Source organism: Aplidium turbinatum, chromosome 2 (assembly GCF_918807975.1).
Source record: "Aplidium turbinatum chromosome 2, kaAplTurb1.1, whole genome shotgun sequence".
In the NCBI taxonomy this organism is placed as follows: Eukaryota; Metazoa; Chordata; class Ascidiacea; order Aplousobranchia; family Polyclinidae; genus Aplidium; species Aplidium turbinatum.
Window position 1 is genome coordinate 28,215,813 of NC_137473.1, and position 21,922 is coordinate 28,237,734.

A 21,922-nucleotide genomic window follows, 5' to 3' on the forward strand; every position below is an offset into this window, starting at 1 on the left:
CGGGTATATAAAGTCCTAAAGTTCCACAAAACTTGCTTGGATTCGTCCACTTGAATCTTCAAGCACAGATGGATTGTCTTTAATCCTCTTTCTTGCCAATGAATGTCAAAGTTGTTTTCTTTCAGAACCAACAAAGAAACGCCTTTAATTTTTAGCTTGAACTTCTTCAGTACCAACTGAAAAGAAAATGTCTTTAATTTTCTTTTGCTTCTGTAGACTACCAACCAACAAGGTCTTCTTTTATTATTTCTTTGCTTCTGTAGCCTACCAACCAACAACTTCGTCTTTTATTATTCTTTGTGCTTCTAAGTTCCAACTGACAACAACGTCTTTATTATTTTGCTTCTTGGCCTACCAACTGACAAGAACTCGTTTTTTATTATTTATGGTCACAGCGTTAAACCATAATCTTTTCGTGGGAAAATTGTAACATAAAGTTCCCGGATCCGTTCGTCTGTATGTAATGACCGAAAAGAAACACTCTTCAGGAAACGTCTATTCGAGAATTGTATTTCTGTAAAAATAGCCTCAAAGCTGTCGAAAATGGGGTGCAATGCCGTACACCACTAAATCTTGTCACTACAGAACAGATTACTTAGATAAAAGACGGAAATTTTATCCAGCTGGCAAGCACTAAGCAAACAGTTAAATATGCCTCCAACGTTCAAGCAACCATTTTACGAATGACTAAAATAATTTGCGATATCTCAAACTCACGTACACAGTAACTGTGACGCAATAATGGAAGACATTGTCACGCAATTCAAACAGGTGTTCAAAGGCGATGAGTACATGCTACATACTGAATAATGCAATACAATAACAAAGAACGCAATATGTCATTATGACATTCCAGAGCATTCGTAAAGTTAACCAGGTGAGTCGGCAGCAGTAGGAAGACAAAACAACAAGATGATGTAGTGAGGGACGAAGAACCTTAACTTTCATTTAAATATTGGAATTAAAAGATATGGCACTAAAATAAATCGTGATGCACAACAAGATAACTTAATGTAATTTGGACTCGTCGTACATTTTTCTTGAATATATAATTTTCAGGCAGTGCATCCTATGAATCCGTACTTTGGCTTCTCTTTAGCACATGGGTTCTTAAACTGGGGTCCGTGGACCCCCAAGGGGTACGCGGACTAGTTTTAGGGGGTAAATGAAGGCCCAATGGACATCTTAGTGTATAATTTTAAAAATAGAATATATTTTTCAAAAAAAAAGAGATTAAATTCAAACAACACTGATGATTTCTACTTTGGCGTTTCCAGATAATTGTTATCGCATTGTACTCTTTTTTGTTAGCTACGTTTATTACGTCACTTTCTACATTGTTGTTTTTGCCGCTATTTAAACATTGTAAAATTATGAAAAGTTTTTTTATTAGTGAAAATTAGCCTTGTAGGCTGTCTAATTAACTTATCAAGCTGTATCACACAAATGTCTAAGAAAAGAAAGTACAGTGAATGTGAAATCGTTCTACTCAAAGCCCTGCCGTTACAACGGTTACAACTATGGACGCTTTTGAAAAAATTAAAGCTTTTCAGGACAAGTTATCTGAGTTATCTCTGTAGAAAAGGAGATTGGAGACTAACAACTATTCTAATTTCTCAACGTTGGAAGAATTGATGCTTCAAAATGGAACTGCAGTTTGTAATGCTCTACCACAGAGGTCACCAACCTTTTTTACATGCGGGCCACTTTGGCACTAAGGAGAGCTGTGGCGGGCCGCACTAATAGAATTTTAGGTAGGTTGACTCTTACGCTAGAAAAGAACGCATTTCGTACCCAGTACCAGCGTTACATGTTGTTCATATTTATGTTAGAATACCGCAGCAACAAAATTAATCGAACAACGCTACTGCTAGGCGGTGGGATGGCGCAACGGATAAGGCGTTGCCTTTCTAATCATGCAAACCTGGTTCGACTCCCGGCTTCAGCTGGTTGTTGAAAAACACCGCTCACCTCTACCCAGGGTGTAATAAATTGGGTGGGCGTAGTTGCTGAAGTAAAGGCGGCCAAGAGAAAGGAACTGGCCACCCTACTCTCCTTAGTGCCGAAGGCTTAGTACAATGAGAACCTTATCTTCTCATACCCGACACTTGAATCAAGTATGGGACCCCCTTTACCAAGCGGTGGGATGGCGCAGCGGATAAGGAGCTCGCTTTCCAATCATGCAATCCTGGTTCGACTCCCGGCTTAAGCTGGTTGTTGAAAAACACCGCTCACATCTACCCAGGGTGTAACAAATTGGGTGGGCGTAGTTGCTGAAGGAAAGGCGGCTGAGAGAAAGGAACTGGCCACCCTACTCTCGTTAATGCCGAAGGCTTAGTCTAATGAGAACCTTATCTTCTCGTTCCCCGAGGCTTGAATCAAGTATGGGACTCACCTTTACCTTTACTATACTGCCAGGCCAAGCTTCTTTTACAACACTTTTGACTTTTTTAACAAAGCCTGATAAACGAGGCCACTTGTTTTGCGCATTTATAGCGAGGCCAGCGGTTTCATCAGAATATTCATCGCCCAGCAAGAGTGGTGTTGTCACTTCGCTTCACTAAAGATATCTTGCAATTAACAGTTTCAGTAAACAAGAAAATGCTTGACACATCGCAATACAGGCAACAATAGGTGACCTGCTAATATATCAGCGAAAAATAGGCTCCAATAACAGGGAAAAAGAAACCAGGCACCATGAAACAAACGCTTGTGGAAATCACCGAAAAATCGTAATTCATGAACAGTCTTCCTTCTAAAAAAGCAATGAGTTGGTTGTTCATCCTTTTTGTGAGAGTCTATAAAACCGTCTTTCTTTTATTATAGACAGCTGTCACTTGCGGTGCTCATCAGCGTGGCAAGAATTTGTTGATTAACAACATTTTGCAGTACTTGCTTCGGCAGTAAGGTAAAGGTGGTCCCATACTTGATTCAAGTGTCGGGTATGAGAAGATAAGGTTCTCATTAGACTAAGCCTTCGGCACTAAGGAGAGTAGGGTGGCCAGTTCCTTTCTCTCGGCCGCCTTTACTTCAGCAACTACGCCCACCCAATTTATTACACCCTGGGTAGAGGTGAGCGGTGTTTGTCAATAACTAGCATCAGCAGGGTGTCGAACCAGGATTGCATGATTGGAAAGGCAACGCCTTATCCGTTGCGCCATCCCACCCCTTCGGCAGTACATATACTAAAATTGGAACGATACAGAGAAGATTAGCATGGTCTCTGCGCAAGGATGACACGTAAAATCGTTCCATATTTCTTTAAAAAAAAAAAGCATTTTGCAGTAGGCTACTAAGCTAGATATTTTCATAATACAATCAAAAAAAGTCTTTAAATGTATATATAATATTTTGCCAATTTATTATAAATTGAGTTGGCACACCTACCTATTTTGCCAACAAAAACTTGCATAAAGAGAGCACTGCTCGTGAATCACAACAACGGTGAAACGCACACTAGTGTTTACTTGACATTTGCAAACTTAAAATAAGCAACCCTATGCTCACAGACATTTTCGAAATTCGAAAACAGACGTTTTAATCAACCACTGGGACAGTGTGGCTGGAAATCACATTGGAATAACTTTAAGCAACCCCCACCTAGAACTACAATCTGATTGGTCGGTCTGTGGAATCGCATGCAAAGCGAAAATATGCTTCCCGGAAAGTATTTTTTGCCTTCGTGCTTTTTAACTCCTCAAGAAAAGTATGTTTGGTTATACTTGTACGCTGATACCTTCCGCGGGCCGCAGCGATACAGCGTGGCGGGCCGCATGCGGCCCGCGGGCCGCCAGTTGGTGACCCCTGCTCTACCATTAATCCATTATGCAGTTTGTAATGCTTGTCCGCCCCGATAGCTCAGTTGGATAGCGCGTGACTTCTGGAACGAAGAAACTTCAAGATCAAGCGGCGCTGGTTCGACTCTCGGTGTGTGCGCTTGAGCAGCGCACGTTAAGGACTGCTCTCCATTGGTACTACCCATTACACGAATATTACCCAGCAACAAGACTTCAACAATTGGGAACTTCACTCTGTCAATCGTGATGATCGGGTCTGCATCAGTGATTCAAAGCCTCTACAAGTATGCGAAACTGCCATGATTATAAGCTCTTCAAGAAACTTTCCCAGTCCGAGGATAAAGATTCAATCAATTAATCAACCATCTTCTCTGCACACAGACATGTGCAGACATTTGGAAGCATTGCAAAACTCTTTCAGAGGCTACTGCTTAGCCGCAGAGGATTTTAAAAATCCAGCTGGGATATTGGATACATTACCCTTTCCTCGTTGAACTGGAATCTATCAGTGGTGAGGACCTTGCAAAAGATGAGTTCATTGAACTAAGGGCAATGGAATCATTAAGAATGTCCTTCAATATGAAAAGTATTGGCGATTTTTGGAGTTTGTTGACGCAACCATATCCTTTTTTTGGTAAAGAGAGCCATGGCTGCAACAATCCCTTTTGCGACTACATAATTATTTATGTGAGTCAGGATTGTCATCCTTGGTAACTATCAAAACAAAGAGTCGAAACCGGTTGGATGCAAAGGATGACATGCGTGTTGCCCTATCAAAGACGAAGCCACAATTTCATGTTCTTGTTGAAGACAAACAGCAGCATCCTTCACATTAATGAAATTAAATCGAAGATATTGAAAAACAATCTGCATTCGTTATTTCTTAAATTTAATAAAACATAAATTTTGTTACCAATTCATTTTAGTTTATTGCATTATGTTCAATTCATGCTGATCAAAAGAGTTTCTCGGACTAGGCCAAGGGCGCGGAAAGTAGGGGTGCTCAAGAGGCTGCAGCCCTCCCTAGAGCAAACTCATCTCCCCTACTGGAATTTTCAACAACTGCTTCAGCCCCCCTCGAAAGTTCTGACAATTTAAGGTAGGCCTACATAACATATTTTCAGAAACTTATTCGAACAATAATTGCTACGATGAATCGAGTTCCTGTTACGTGTAATCGCGCTCATCATTCGCAATAAAGAGTCGTCAACCACAGGGAGCTATACTTCGCAGTGGCGGTGGAAACGTCAATACATCGAAGCCCTTGATTTGGTTCAAGCTGAGCTTGATCGAAGATTCAACCAGGCGGATTTTCGTACAGCAACCAACAGAGAGAAGGCCCTTCTGAGCTATGCAAGTGGTGAGGAAAGATCTGATACTGAGATCAGCTTACCCGATGCCATCAGAAAAGATCGCCAAAAAACTGAACTTATATCTTGCTCAGCAATGTTGTAAGTGGAAAAAGTAGGAACCGCAAACTTCGTTCAAAAGGTTGCTGAGATATCTATCGCACCTAAACCCTCAAACACTAGATCTTTTCAAAGAAACGCGAAAATTCGTGGAGCTCTGCCTTTGCCTCCCGGTTTCAGCTGCATCATCAGAATGTTCTTTTTCTGCTCTAAGACACCTGAACACGTGGTTGAGAAGCTCAATGCCACAAAAAAGATTTACTCATCTTGCGTTGATCCATGTCTCCCCAGGGGCGTTGACAGGGGGGTCTAGGTGGTACTTTTGGACATGGGCCCGGAATATTTAAGGGGTCCGGATTTAAAAAATTCCTCGCGACTGCAAACATTATCAAGATCTCAATATAATCAGATCTAAAGGAATTGCCATCAGAGGTTAAAACTGCCATATCAGCCGTCAGGTTGTTTGTTTGTTTTTCATATCTTTATCCTGCACTGCGGGAAAGCGGACTTGAGCGCTATGCATCGGTGTACGCCTTCCGACGTACACCTGACCCACGCTGCAGCCGACGGCAATGTCTGTTTCCGGTTGTCTACTCTACTTATGACTTAAATTTGGTACTACCCATTACTCGAAATCGATCACTGGGTAGAGGCAATTATCGTAAAGTTTCTTGCCCAGAGAAACAACAGCAAGTGCGGGTGGCTGGAGTCGAACATGCAGGCTCTCGACTGCAAGCCCAATGCGCTAACCACTCGGCCACATGGTAAAGTACCGTGCCCCTTCTGGGTACTGGGCCCACTTCAGCTTTCTGGTGGTAAAATAGCTACTTCAACCACAAAACAGTAAAATAAGAATTTAGTCTAGTAGCCTATAGTGATTTCCTTAACCACGAATATTACCCGAAACACGATTTTCAAACTAAACAAGCAAATATTTGTTCAAACTTAAAACTGAAATTGCACAGGTAAGAAGATTGTTATCCCCATTTCTGCACTAAAAATTATACCAAAACCGCTTTTCAGATAGCAGCAATCAGCAAATGTTAGACCGAGGCCCAAACACGTTTCCCAAATCAAAATGAAAACTTTCTGACCGTCTGCACTACATTTGCTGTAAATTCTCTTCTGGTGAGCCTAGAATGACCAGTGAAACATCAATGGAATCGGGAAGTAACTTAATACTAGTTAGATAGAGATAGTAAGTTTTGCGGTTCAAGAAATTTTAAGATTCCGCAAGATTTGTAAAATGACCATGCTTAAACGACATCAATAAAAGTTTGTACACACTCTTTATATCATGACATTGTCGATGAAGGGGGCCCAAAAATAAATTGGTACCGGGCCCAAGAAATCTTGTCAACGGCTCTGTGTCTACCAAAACATTTTGGACACTGTCGATGTCAAAGAACTCATGACTTAGTTCATAATTTCCTGAATAGCTGCTTTGTTGTTGCCGTTCTTCATTTGTTACAATTTACAATGTGTGTGTTTTGGCGTCGTTTTTCACACAGAAGGAGACCAAACGCGTACTACCAGTATTAAATGTTTTTCCACATTAAGGGGGTCTGGAGGGCTTTGTATTCCAGAAGCTGACAACATTACGGCAGCTTCAGCTCCCCCTAGAGAAAAATAGTTCTCGCGCCACTGGACTAGGCCACAAAGGAGTCCACGCAAACCAAACTTTTTTTAAGGGGTCTGCGTTAAAAAAAAGTTTAAGAACCCCTGCTTTAGCACCAGCTTGCTGGGCGTGCAGTTGTTCTCTTGTGTTATATTGCCTTTCCCATTATTTTGCATTGAAACAAAAAATGTTTGAAAATGTTTCTTTTTTCTCAGTTTTGAGCTTGATTGGCTACAAACCATTGTAAAATTATCACAGAAACATGGCCTTCCAACATACAGCCTAAATTAGAATATGGTGATGTCTGATTTTAGAAAATGAACTGGAATCGATACATAGCCTACCTAACAAATGTGTAGATATTTTTAAAGATTCATAATCGAAATCTCTAAATCGTCATGAATTATATTTTTTAATGTTTTGAAAAGTTTTCACAAAGTGTAGTCAATCGTATCTTCATTGTATCTTCATTGTATCTTCATAAAAAAAAAAAAAATAGGAAGTGATTTTGCAACAGTAGGATAAAGATCCATGGATAAAGATGGATACAATGGATAAAGGATAAAGATCTACGGATAAAGATAAAGGATGAAGGATAAAGATAAAGATCAACAATGGATAAAGATCCACGTCTGCTGCATAGCCGAGTGGTGAGAGCCCTGGAACGGCTATCGAAAGGGCGCCGGTTCGACACCGCTCAAGAGCATGCGGCTGTGTCTTTGGCAGGACACTTGAAGGCATGCCTGAAGGTGGACACGAAGATTGGCTTCCATGCTTTCCCGTCCACTTAATCTAAATCTTCAACTACCATGTGTAAGCCTGGATACGACAAACAAACATTGTATATGTGATTCAGATTTACAAATAAGGGTTGTGCATTTCTGCACAGGCTAAACAAGACACAAATTTTTATTTGAAATCCGTTGGTTTTTATTACTTCAACCAAAATTGTTTAGGCTGCATTTTTGAACAGTGTTTGAATTATGTTGGTACATTTTCATTTCTGACAAACGCTAAAACGTGTTTGCGACATTACCATTTCTGTCAACAACTTTTAGCGATTTCCGTGTTTCGTGATATTTTTTGTCGTTTGTGCAAAGCTTGGCAAACTCATCTTTTGCCCTACCACCAACTGAGCAGGCGATAAATTTACTTTAGTGCAGCGGTCTCTAGCACATTTTCAATTTTATGTTAGAGTAAGATTTCGCAAAATTTAGAAAAAGCTTTGCTTTATTAGTAGTAAAAAAGTCAAAAAAAAAAAAACTCATCAGTTTACCAGTAGGCTATGTTACCCAGCAGGCTTTTGAGTCCTACCCGTGAAGAAATATAGCCTACAAGCTATTGAATAAGCTTACACAGTAGCGTATTTAAGGGGAGAGGATAAAGGGCGATGCCCCCCTCTTAATGATCAGGTAAAAAAAATAATACTGTACAAATTTTTCAAAAAAAAAGTTGTAGTGCAAAACATAATTGCTTGGGTGATTCATCCTAGCGCTGGGGAGGGGGTATACTTTTTGCAATGTAATTTTCTACAGTTTTTTTCTTTTTCTTGGCAAATGCTTGGCACGAATTCACGAGAAATTTAATGAGCACTGCTCGCTAGCTTTTAAAGTCAGCACATTTCTGCCTTCATAGATTCATGAATATGAGGACTGCCCGATCGACGAGATTTTCAAGTTTTACCATGAAATGCTGGATGTTGAACCAAGCAATTGCTTTGCAGCTACAGTACTATTGAATTGCGAAGATGGAGAGCGAATTGGCTTGCAGTTTCTGTGGATAAACGACCTGCGACTTTTGTGGATGCGTGTCAAGCTGCTGAACAACTCGGCACTTATCCGATTAACCATAAATTACTTCGAATCTTTGCTGCGCTTCCAGTTACAACTGCCTCCATTGAGCGATGTTTCAGTTCACTAAAGTACCTGAAAAATTATTACCGCACGATCATGACCGAGCCACGTTTGGATGGTCTAGCTCAGATGTATTGGAACAAGGATATCGTACTCAAGTCATTGATACATTTGCTAAGCGCAACCATCGCATTAAACTGTAAATTGTCATTGCGAATCGTCAAGAATGTTCAAAAGGTATTCGAGGTCGGAAGGACTAACTTATTGTTTAGGTTCTGAAGTGTTTGATATCTTTTGTTGGTTCATTGATTGGAACAGTAATTTACTTCTGCGGATTCGCTCTTGATTTTGGACCCCCTCTCCGACGATTTCAGCTAACCCCTTCCCCCCGTTTTGAAGCATCATATGACATTTTAGTATACCCCCCCTATTTAAAGGGTTAAACAAGTTTAACTTTAATCCAAGTTGAAAAAATTGAACCAATTAACAGCCATTTTCACCAAATTTGAGCTTTCTGTGTACTACCGTTGAGACTACCCCGTGTGTACTATCCCTAGACCCCCATTGGCCTCCAGCCGCCGAGTCAGCCGCTTGCGCGGCTGACTGACAAAATTTCTTGGCCTCCCCCTAGCAAACTTTCTAAATATGCACTGAGCTTACCTCTATTTGCCAATTATGTTCTTTTACACTTGCTTTTTGCAAATGTTGAATCGAAACTTATCATTCTGCCCAAATTGCAATACCACATGCAATAGTTTCTAAAATCGATAATAATAATTAAAATTGTTTACATTCATTGGAAAATATTAATGTATTTCATAAATTGTAACAATTATGTAAAGTTTGTAAATGGTGAAATGTCGAAACATCATGGTAAGATTGTTTTGCCCAAATAACTAGACATTTTTTGCCCAAATTCTACGATGATTTTTTTTCAGTAAGAAAGCGATCGCCCCCCCCCCCCCCCCCTGCTCCCTATCTCCTACAGCTATGCGTGTCTTCGATCAAGCGTCTCAAACACGCGGCCTGCAATGCAGTTTTGAATATTCTGTTTATGGTCTTAAAATGGTAAAATTCACTTTAAAATTGCTCAAAAAATCTGAAAATGCCCACTAAACTTTACACTACTTTTAAACGTAGCATACTGCCACACCATTTTTTGGCTCACAAGAAACTTATATCGTTGCATCATAATCACATTGCCGATGCATTGGTGCCATTATCGTAATTTAGTGACCTTGGTATTTACGGCAGTCCGCCCCGATAGCTCAGTTGGTTAGCGCGTGATTTTTGGAACGACGAAGCCTCAAGATCAAGCGGCGCTGGTTCAGCTCTCGAGGTGTGCGCTTGACCATCACACATTAAGGACTGCTCTCCATTCAGCGGCTTCTAATGGATGGAATACTTCCCCAGCAACAAGACTTCAACAATCGGGAACTTCACTCTGTCAATCTCGGTGACCGGGCCTGCGTCAGTGATTCAAAGCCTCTACAAGTATGCGAAACTGCCAGGATTAAGCTCTTCAAGAAACTTTCCCAGTCCGAGGATAAAGATTCAATCAATCAGTTTTTCAAGGATTTAGTTTTTTTTTAAGTCTGTTGCAAGATTTTTGCTTTTTATAGGTTCAAATCGTTGCGTTTGCTTTCTTTTTTGTTTTCGTTTACATTTTTTGTGTTCTCACAGTTCTTCTATTTTTTTATTGCGATCTTCCCATATTGGTGCGTTCTTACTACCTCTTTCATTGCGTTATTACTGTGTTGTTGATTGACTTTTTATTGTGTATTGCGTCTCTCGAGTAAACTCGCAAGCATTCATTTAGCCCGCAGAGCAGTTTGAGTTTGAGACCCCAGTCCTTTTAAATAGAGATTTGCTTTAAAGCAAAGAACTATTGGACTAATCAAAGAAAAATCCAGTACTTATTTTAAGTAAGAAAGTTGTTTGTGTATCATCAGTTGCATTAAGGGCTATTTGTTATTTTACAACTTTGCCAAAACGAGATTTTTTACTGCTAACAAACGTAAAAGAATTATTATAATTTCAACGAAAGTTTATGATTGTATCTAAAATGAATGGATCGAAAAACTATGAAGAAATGAAAAAAAGGAAATTTAAGCTGAAGAAAAAGATAGGTTTTTGGCGCGGATTATCTCTAATCGTGGGCTGTATAATTGGAGCTGGAATCTTTGTCGCCCCGAGTGGTGTCATAGGTGAGAGTGTGTAGTTACTTATAATATTGTATTATTTATACTTGGGTCGAAAGGTGTTGGAGTCAAGCCATCTTCATTCTCAGCTGTGTGTTTTTTCAAATGATCACTCTTGTCGATTGACATCGAAACCCTCACTGTTGTTAACTATTCAAGTTCTTCTCAATGAAGCTGACAGACAAAACAGCTTATTGGTTAACCCTTTGAAGGTTGGTAGAGGGTCTGTCCATTCAAATTTTTGTATCAACAGTTGTATCTCTAAAACCACTGAGGCTGCGACTACGAGATTTCTTAACTTTTCCTAACTTTTATTCACCTCTATTGAGCTGAAATTTTGAGCGAATAAAGGTTATAAATTGAGAGATATAAGGCATTTCTCAGCACATCCTCTGAAACATTTCATATTCTATTGTTCAAAATTTTTCCACCAGCTGGATGAAAGTAATTAATTTGGCCCATGTCTCGTTAATCCTAATTGTTTCACAGCGTGAAGGGAATTGGCTGTATGTATAATTATGAAAAAAAAATTATCACAACATTGCAATGCATGTTCTTCATTACTCTACCAAAAATAATGTGTAAACTCCGGCTACAATTGCTTTAATCGCAAAGTCATAAGTCACCTCAACATTTCAACATATATGAGCAGTTCTAAAATTCATATACTAGTTTTAATTTTCGGATATGCTCAGCGTGAATAATAATTAAATTTTACAAAGTGAATCCCAAATTTTGAAACCGTGCCTTAAAAAATAACAGAGATATCACTCCTAAAGCATAAAAAAAATCGACAGCCCCCCCCCCAAACTGAGCAAGACTCCAGGAGCCCAACCTTCTAAGGGTTAATTAGACGGACCGTAAAAAGCACAATAGATACTGAATACCATCAGACTTCGCTCTTTCATCCTTGATGTGCATACTAGCTCCATCGGCCAGTCCCTACTAAGAAGGGTAGGAAGTAAATGTGTATCAACAACTTTCGGACGAGCTTTAGGCTTTTCGATTAAACCACACACTAACGTTACGCTGAGTAACAGCCGTAAATTAGCCTATATGATTAATAATTGTGCCATAATCAGTACAACTAAGTTATTATTCCCACCAAACGGAAAAAAGTGTCTGCTTGTCTTAAATAATAACAAAACCAAAAGTTTGCTAGAGCTAGAGTAATATTCAAAACCCTGTCGTTACAATTCTAAAACACTTGCAACTCCGAACGATAAAGCAATAAATTTTCCTTTCTATAAGCTCAAACAATGAGGTTGTGCATCATGCACTAGGTTGGAGGGGAAATAATTTCAATTTCAACTTTAACTTGATTTTAGGATACAATAGTATATTCTAAAACCTTTGGTGTAATTTTTTTTTTAATTTCTTTCCAAAACCGCCCACCCAGAAAACTACCTCATATTGTATTGACGTCACTTTTTGTTTATGGCGTTCAAAATTCAAGCATTTTGCTACTGCACTAAAACAAGCTAAAACTGTTGCAAGACAGCCGTAAACAGTTTTTTCTGGTTTTGGTTTCATCGTAAAACATGGTAAAACGGTCACTTCAATTTTTGGGCATGACTACGCGCATGCGCAAAAGCGTAACAAAAATACAGATATTCTGTATTGAAGAAATAGAGAGTGGGATACCACATTAAATTGATTTAAGGTATTGCATAGCTTTTGCCACACAAGTGTGGCTTCGTTATTGCATATCATATATCATCAGTCAAAGGGTTCTTCATTCGTGAACTCATTCAATCCAGTTTATTCACCGTCATTTTCCGTATGAACCAAATTTCAACACTGTTAATCGTATTTTTTATCTGCAGGCACACAGATGAAAAAAATTCGTCTGATGAAACCCATCAACAGTTTTGATAAAAACCATCCAAATATACAACTCCTTTCCTGGCCTTGTTAATATAAAATCGATTTCTGACAGATTCAAAAAGTAATTTTAAACATACTGTAACCTAAAGCAAAAATAATTTATTACATGATCAGAAAATGACAACATCGCAATTCAAAATCTATTCATCGCCTCCCGCTAACCATATTCGTAACAACTCGATTGATCTTCTCCTCACTGATCCTTTCGCGATGGCAATGAAGCACACACAAATCTGAGAGGCAATCAGAAGCCATTGCCGAGAGTAGCCAGGTCTTGACCCTCTTCGTGCATGAAAAAGACCTTTCAGCCTCAAATTCTTCTTCTTCTTCTACTTAACAACTTATTTTTCTTCTTCTTCTTTTATTAAGAAGCCTCAACTGTTGCTGCTGGCAAGGCCAGGATGACCTGGGTTGCACTGTGCGCACTTGGATAATATTTAGCACTCAGAAGCAGTAAGTTCTTGTAAACTTTCCTGGTTCACTTGAGAAGTCAGAGAAGACCTCCAGACAATTACTTCGCTGTCAAGGTTATCCAAAAATTACAAATGCTCAATCTCATCTATCTTGGTTGGTTTGGTGGAAACAGGGCTGGATTTAGGGGGGTAGGGGGTGCAGATGCCCCGGGTCGCGAATTTTTTTTCCCACGAGATTTCTGTATCATTGATTCTAGTCACTCTAAAAGTAAGATTTTCCGAAAGTGTTAAGAGATTGGTTGATTCAGATTGCGAAATAACTATTTACCAATCAAATTCTGCAATGATAATAAAATATAAGCTTTCCCTAACCCTACTTTTTTTGAAAAGCTCTTGTGCACCGCAAAAATTAATTTAAAGAAGAATAAAGGTTTGACTTCGTCGGGCGTCGAACCCTCGTTCTCACGATCACTAGGCGAGGATGAAACCACTGAACCAACCGTGCCAACGAGAAAATGTTGCATTCACACGGTTTTAATCCAAACTTTTACCAACATATGTAAATGAGACAGAAATCTCGTGGGAAAAAAATTTTTGCCCCCGGGTCAACCTTTTGAAGGGCCCCCCGACGTGGAAAAATGTGATTTTGTGTTGTTTTTTTTTCTTTAAAGTTTCAGCCTTTGAAGTTTCTGCAAAATGCTGTGTAGTGCTGGATTGATGCTACTGCAGGCGCAGAGGTGGTTTTTCGCGCCGACGGCGCAAAAACTTTTTTTGCACGGGGGGCTCCCCGATCTAAATGTTCCCCGGGCCCCCCATCAGCTAAATCCGGCCCTGGGTGGAAGGATGGATAGCAACGCAAAAAACGAAGGGTTGTTACTTGTTACTGAATCGTTCCCGAAGAGAGTTACTCAATCCGTCAATATGGGACATATGCCGAAAGTTGGAAATACTGGGAAACAGATTCAGCACAGACGTTAGCACGGTAAACTTGTACCTCCACTATCCTGGGCATTGTCAGCTCTTGTACTCCGAGTACTTCACATGCTTCTTTGTATATGTTCAGCAAAACGTTCAGGTCGTTGCGATCATGTTCGAGAACGCTCTGTAGAGAAATAATCAGGCTCTTCACGCAAAGAGGGAATGTGACTTAAAAATACTTCTTTCAGTTGTTTTAGAAAATTTATTGGTGTCTTTCTGTATGTCTAAAACAAGTTCTGAGTGGTGTTTGCCAGATGTTTTGGAAAACGATACAATTTTCTACAAATTTTATTATATTTTCTTCAAAAGGCTCTACTTCAGAATCCAAACTTTGAAAATCTTAGGGGGGAGCATGGCCCCTTTCGCCCCCCTGGCTATGCCTATGTTTAGACCTATCCATGAAGGAAGATTTGAGGTTGGAGAAACGTTTTTTAAAAGCCGTTTCACAACAACCAATGCAATTTAGAACCTTTGGGCCGTTATCAATGGTAGGTTTGTAAATATTTCCATTCTTTCTTTGTAAATATTCTCATTTCATTTTTTGTAAATATCCTCATTTTCACCCACTTTCCTCCCCATCATAGATTGTATGAAATATTCAACCATAATAGGCTACTATTAAGCTAAGCTATACTGTAGTTGTACTCCGAACGTTTCAAGCATCATATTCCCCTGCATCATATCCACCCACAATAAATCAATATTGCATCTGCAAATGAACCATCTCAACCTGGTTGCAATTGTAGGATGAAGCCAAATTGTCTTTTAAATGGGCAATGCCACCATTGATAACCAGGGCCTCCGAGAAAAATCAGGACTGGTCGGGAAAAAGTATGAAAAATGGGCCGCAACAACATAAATTTCAGCAAAAAACATAAGCAAACATTTTTATTACGTATGCATTTCGTGTTCGTCTCAATTAGACATAGCCTACTCTCCTTGGTGTGAAATTGAATTCCTTTCAACATTCAATTTGAAGAACGTAGCCTACAGATATGAAAAAAACTTTTTTCGATACGAAAATTCAAAAATCTTTAAAATTTACTTGATCATAACCAGTGGTGGATTTCCAGAAGATTAGCTTCCGGAGCGCTAGTTTTTTACTTTCCGAATGCGCTATAGGTGCCGTAGAAGAAATTCAGAAATGTGTCTTTATAAGACTTTGAAACAACACACTTGATGTACCTAAAACGTTGCTAAAGTAAGTATCATGGTTTATAGATGGTATAGCGTTATTCAATGCAAATATTCATATTTTAGTGAAACAATAATACAAAAAAATACAAGTTATAGCCTAGAAAAAAAAAGAAAAAAAATTGTTTTTAGTTTTGATTTTTCAAGTTATAGCATACAATTTTTAAGACACTTATCGTATTCAAAATCATAAAACCTCTGGCGACTTCGGGTCTCAATTGCCGAGTTACGTCCATGGCGTAATCAGGATCCAACATACTTCGCTGGTTAAAAATTTCTCAGTGGAAGACAGATCATTCGTATAAAGAGTAGGCTAAACTTGAAACAGTTACAGTGTGTAGAGAAGCACGGTCAGATGTCAGTATGAGGTTCATTTGTGAAAATCCGCGCTCACACTCGCTCGATGAAATTGGAAGGGATTAGCCTATAGTAACGTTATCAAATTTTTTGAAGACTCTGGGATCTTCTTTTCGTAGTTGTATATTCACGAAGTCCTCTGACAGCAGCTTCTCGTTCATCTAAGCGCAATCTCTTTGCCACTTCAATGATTTCGTTTTTTCCGTGTGTCATTACTGTGTCCTCTGGCCAAATAGTTAAATCAAGTATTTTTCAGCTGTTAATAAATGACAAGTCTATTGAATTCAACAAGCGATCTTGGGTGGAATTTCTTAAGTGATTATACACCCTTCTCCGTTGGGTGGAAAATACCACCCTTTGGTAGGGTAGAAATGACTATCTTACCCAATAGGCTATGGGGTGGGAATGAAAAAGTAGAAGTGGAAGTTTTAGACCACCCCTAGAAGTGGTTAAAAGTACAATTTTTGATTAACAGTGTAGAAGATACGGGGATTGATTAGCGGGCTATTTCTGCAATTGTTTACATGTAATTCTACACCTTTGAACTCTAAGTTTTCTTCAGCATCCTTAGCAATGCCATAATGTCGTCCGGGTTCGTTCCTTCGTGTTTCAAATAATTTTGCAAGATTATTAATTTTGTTATTTGCATCTCAAATAGTAGCCTATATGCTCTGTTTTATAGTTAAAGGCTTAGGCTATTTCGGATAATTTTTGCGAGTATTCGTACATCAAAGCCAAGTGCAACAAGAAATCCGTGGATGTTATCTTCGACAAGAGTCCTTGATATTTCGCATGTTCCCGAGAATCTCTTGTGTCGCTATAGCCCCCTTTTTGAAAAATTCGAAAAGTGCTGGGAAATCATTCCAGACGGCACTAACTGTGCGGAAACTCGAGGCTACCCAACGTGTGTCCAGTAGGCCTACCCTTCCGATTTTCAACAACTGCACTTCAACAGCCGCTGCACATTCACCCAATTCCCTGCTATTGTTAGGAGAAGCGTGGTAAAGGCTATAGCGTTTGTCCATAAAAGATCGAAATCGATTCAAATTACTGACTGATTTTACAGCATGACGAACCGATAGTTCCAATCTATGGTTGCACAATACCACACCACAATCAGTGTTGTACGCGTCATTGAAATAATTTGACGGCGTCAGCGTCAGCGCGAATTGCCTAAAAACTTTGCGGCGTAAAGGACTGCGTAAGCTCTTAAAGAAATTGACGGCGTCAGCGCTAATTTCTAGCGCTATTTTTTGCCAGCGTTTCATAAAACGAAAATATTTCAACCAAGTTCAGGCTAACAATAGCTATAAATAAAGAGCAGGTATTATGTTTTGAGACTGTATTGTAATTAGCTGCTCAGCCTATTAGTTATTTCCTTGCAGAAAAACAAGCATTTCAAAACGTTTGTCTGACAATCTGCTGCGTTTGAGACGCATATTCAGGGGCGCCAGAGCAATTTTTGACTGGATGGGCACTGGGCAGGAGTATAAAAAAAGGGCACTTTTGTTGCTGAAAGGCCAATTTTTTTTGTAAGTTTTAAGATAAGATATAGCGATAATGCTCATCTATCAGCTCATTATCGAGTAATGATACAAGTGTCCGCTATACAAAGAACAATGGCACGGAAGGGCATCATGCTATTTTATAATGATGTAATATAACTTACTGTGATGGAGAATTTTGTGTCGAGAATATTATTTTGAGGCAAAAATAGAATATTATAATTAGGCTAAAAGCGGATAACATAAATTTTTATATTGCAAAGTGTGCAGTAGCTTACATGACCTTAAAATGGCACCATTGCCCCCTCTTCCCTCCCCATCCACAGAAATTTGAGGGCAGGGGGGCATCCGCTCCCCCTGCTCCCCCACGCTTCCGGCGCCCCTGCGCATATTGTCATTTCCAAGTGAAAACATGCGTTCCACAGCAGCGCTGGTTGGTATTGGTGTGTTGTATTTCAAAAACAAGTTGAAAGCGTTTAGTCGGAAAGGTATCACTGTTCCAAGCGTGCTGTGATAGTTTAGCATGTAAACATCTTTTAACGAGGTCCACTGCACCAACATCGCTCTTTTCAGGGGCATAGAGCCGTCACCTCCGAGATAACACGGTGATGACGATAGAGCTCTTGAAATAAAGTATATTCAACGTCCGCGATGCCATTCATAGATTTTTGCATTTTGTCTCTGATCTCTCGTTCTCAATACATGAGTGATCACCATTTGGCGAACTTCTTCTGCATGTATTCCAGAGAGCCATTCCAACCAACGCAAAAGCCGTTAATTCAGATGAGTCGCGCTGGCCAGAATACATTGTGAAACTCTTATTGTGAAACGAGATTTTCCATGAAAACAAAAAATGACGCTTAGCGCTTGACGCTTAAAATCGGCAAAATAGTTGACGGCGCTATCACTTCCGTCAAATGAAAAATAAACTGACGGCGCTAGCCTCAGCGTCAACAAAAAGTTGACGCCGTCAAATTGACAGCGTCAACGTACAACACTGAGTCCACAATGTCTGGAAATTAATCACGAAGCCATTTTGCTACACCATTTTTGCGACCTATCATCACAGCCGCGCCATCACATACAACACCAATCACACAAGAAGACAAAAATGTTGTAGACATTCCATATGATTTTAGGCAGCTCTTCATGGAATCAAAGATGCCATTTGCCGTAAGAATAGCGAGCTCAACAAGACAAATACATTCACAGGTTCGCTTCCGTCAAGACTGGTACGAAGATATATTATCAGAGTGAATACCCGATGTAACGTGTTCGACTCATCAAGAATTATAGATATACTTTTACTGAACAGGGCAAAGCATAGTAAGAGTATAAAATATTTGAGCTTCCGGAACGCCGTTCCGGAGAAGTCAATTTTCTGATCGAGCTTCCGGAGCGGCGCCCCGGACCGCTCCGGCTGAAATCCAGCCCTGATCATAACCTATTTGCAGCAGAAATAACAAAAAGTGATTCATTGAGCAAACTGAACAACTGAAGCCAACTTTATGGCGAAACGACACAAAAGTTGCTGCGGATGGCGGTTGAAAACCACTGGCCTATAGGCTATAGGTAACAAAAATACCTCAACAAAGCACGCATGAAATTCATCCTTTTCCGGACCGTTTGCAAAGCAAAGCACCATAGCAACCAATAATAAAGATTCTGCAAAGTCTGAATCGATGCACAACATGCATAGGCTGTTTAATCGGTTGTCATGGTGGAGTGCAAACAGTTTTTTACAAGTTTTAGTTGTGCTCAAACCACGTTCTCCATTAATTGTTGAAAACAATGAAGTTTAGGTTATTTAGACCGTAATAGGGTGTTAAAACCGCAAAAGTTAAAATATTTTAAATTTATGCAGAGTAGGCTATGACTTATACTAGGGTAAAGTGAAAGAGCACTTGTTTCATTTCTTTATGTTATTATAAAGTTAGTAGGCTACATTTTTATTTTTGTAGCAAAATGGGCCCCTCAAAAATGAAAATACAAAAAAACGTTTTTCCTTTACAATGTTATGCTAGGGGGGAAAGTTGCCCGACTTTCTCCCCCCTCTCAGAGCCCTTGTTGATAACGGGCCAAAGGTTCTAACTTACATTGGTTGTGGTGAAACGACTTTTAAAAAACGTTTCTCAAACCACAAATGTTCCTTCGTAGTTAAGTCTAAACGAAATAGCACAGAACTATCTAAGGCGGTTTGAGACCTTAAGGCCAAAGGTGTTGATCCTAAAATATCATTGGCCATCCACAGCTATGCTCGGCCTTACAGTGGAGGTGGTCGCAATAATTGTGGCCTTTATCTTGCTGAAAAACTGGCCATTCTAAAGGCCGATTGCAACCACCTTATGAACAGACGTTCTGAACTGGTAGGTAAATGTCGTTATCGCAACAAATTTAAACTCAAATACTTCAAAATAAGGTAAAATTAAAAATAAGTTTTCTTTTATTTTTATAGGTTATAAATGCAAGAAAAGTGTACGACGAGGCCAATTGATGTCAAGTTATCTTGATGCGTAATGCGTATTGCGATTTCCAATATTAAATTCTCTTCAGCACAACTTTACTACAGGCATAGTAAAATCTTCAGTATAGGTCAGTTTAAGAATGCACCAGTTAGGTTTAGAAAGAAACCAATAATTAATAGTGTTTTTCGGCTGCTAAGAAACAAATAAATTTAGTCTGCGAGCAATAGTGATCGTCGGCTCCAGCTCGTTTCCGAGCATTGGTTTGTCTTCAAATCGAATTTGGCTTTGGATGGTGATGTCGTATGTGGCTTTGGAGGCCCAGTCTATGATGGAAAAGACGTGGGCAAAAGGCACATTGTAGCCTATCGAGGGTGGGGGGTAGGCTGCGCGAGGTTCATGGATTTTTCCTTAACTTTCTGAAAATTTGTAGTGGACTTTTACAAACACAAACGTGAAAACAAAACTTAAAAATAATGACGTCACACGGTCGCGCTGGGCGTTTCTATGGTTACCAGTACCCATTTTCATAAAAATTGTCATATTTCGAAAACCACTGGAGATAAAAAGATGAACGTTACATCAAAAGCTGCAGAAGTGGCATGTTTATATCTGCTCTAAAAACACTTTTTATTCTGGGACTACTTGAAAAATACTTATAAGCAAAAAACTCAATTTTACTTTTTTTTGTAGTAGGGGAGATGCAGGACCTATTGGACATTTTTTTCTTTTTTGCTCTCATTTCTTCAACTTATATCAAAATAAGACAAAATTTTTAGAGAATACGGCCAAGGTCAATGTTTACCTTGACAATCGAATTTATTTTTGTGAGGTTAAAGCTTATACAAACTTTTTTGCTTGTGTATAATAGCTCCTGCCCCTGAAGGACCTATATACACAAGCAAACATTGAAAAACAAAACATGTTTTTTCACTTTCATTGCATAAACAAACTTTTTTGCTTGTGTTTAATAGCTCCTGCCCCTGAAGGACCTATATACACAAGCAAACATTGAAAAACAAAACATGTTTTTTCACTTTCACTGCATAAACAAGCACATAAAAATGTGAAATAATAATACCTAGTGTCTATAAACATTTTAATTTCCAAAGTAAGATTAATTAGCGTTACATCAATAGCTCTTAACTGAGTAAGAGGCGTCTTCATAAGGGGGGAGTTAAACTCATTTCCGCCACGGCCAAAATTCACTTTTTTGTTGAAATGACTTTGGAGCGTACATGCAATATAATGTTGCTACAAAAGTAAGCTTTTTTAAAACGTACAAAAGTTAATTCTTCAAGTGCCATAACTCATTGTATAATAGGTCTTGGACGTTACTGTTTAATAGGTCCTTCAAGGATTCCTTTCACAGCTGTAAAGATGTGAAAGAAAAGCTTGAAAGTTTGGCGACATCTTCAGAGCTGGTTACTAAAAAAGCCATTGCCATTGTTGATTACAACTGGAGTTGAGGTGACCAATACCAAAGACACATTTTCGAAGTATTGCTTCATGTAGACTCTTTATGGACAGACATAACACGAAAAACATTGTTGTCAGTGCTAAACTCTTGCAATTTCAAGCAATTGCAATATGTCTGTCAATAAAGAGTCTATAGACACTATAGACAGCTCCTTAGACACTCCGATTTTGTAGAGGAGTAGTGATAATATTATGTAAATTATGAAGGGAATTAAGTCATACTTTAGTAAAACAGAGCTTAAGATAAAACTAGCTTATTTAAGAGTTTTGCAAATGTGTAATATTATGAAGGGGATGATTAACAAACAAATGTGCATAACACGTTCTAAATGGTAAAAGAGAAAACGCTTGTTTTCCCTCATTAGCCTACCTAAAAATGTCCAACAGGTTCTGCATCTCCCCTACTACAAAAAAATAGTAAAATTGAGTTTTTTGCTGATAAATATTTTTCAAGTAGTCCCAGAATAAAAAGTGTTCTCAGAGCAGATATAAAAACATGCCACTTCTGCAACTTTTGATGTAGCGTTCATCTTTTTATCACCAGTGGTTTTCGAAATATGACAATTTTTATGAAAATGGGTATTGGTAACCATAGAAACGCCCAGCGCGACCGTGTGACGTCATTATTTTCAATTTTTTTTTTTCACGTTTGTGTTTGTAAAAGTCCACTACAAATTTTCAGAAAGTTAAGGAAAAATCCATGAACCTCGCCATTTTTGGCACAGCCTAGTGGGGGGCGTGGTAGTTTTAGATTTTCTTTTCTAATGTT

General features: G+C 39.1%; 1 protein-coding gene and 1 pseudogene across 1 annotated transcript in view; both read left to right on the forward strand.

Annotated features, from left to right (window-relative positions):
* Positions 1–3,163: 3,163 nt before the first annotated feature.
* On the forward strand, positions 3,164–3,261 carry LOC145765746 (U6 spliceosomal RNA; annotated as a pseudogene).
* Positions 3,262–10,742: 7,481 nt separating this feature from the next.
* Positions 10,743–21,922, forward strand: part of LOC145788475 (cystine/glutamate transporter-like) — a 53,703-nt gene continuing 42,523 nt past the window's right edge. The window contains exon 1 of the mRNA XM_082600239.1: positions 10,743–10,884. Within this exon, the coding sequence (XP_082456365.1) occupies positions 10,743–10,884 (142 nt within the window). The remainder of the gene's footprint in view (positions 10,885–21,922) is intronic.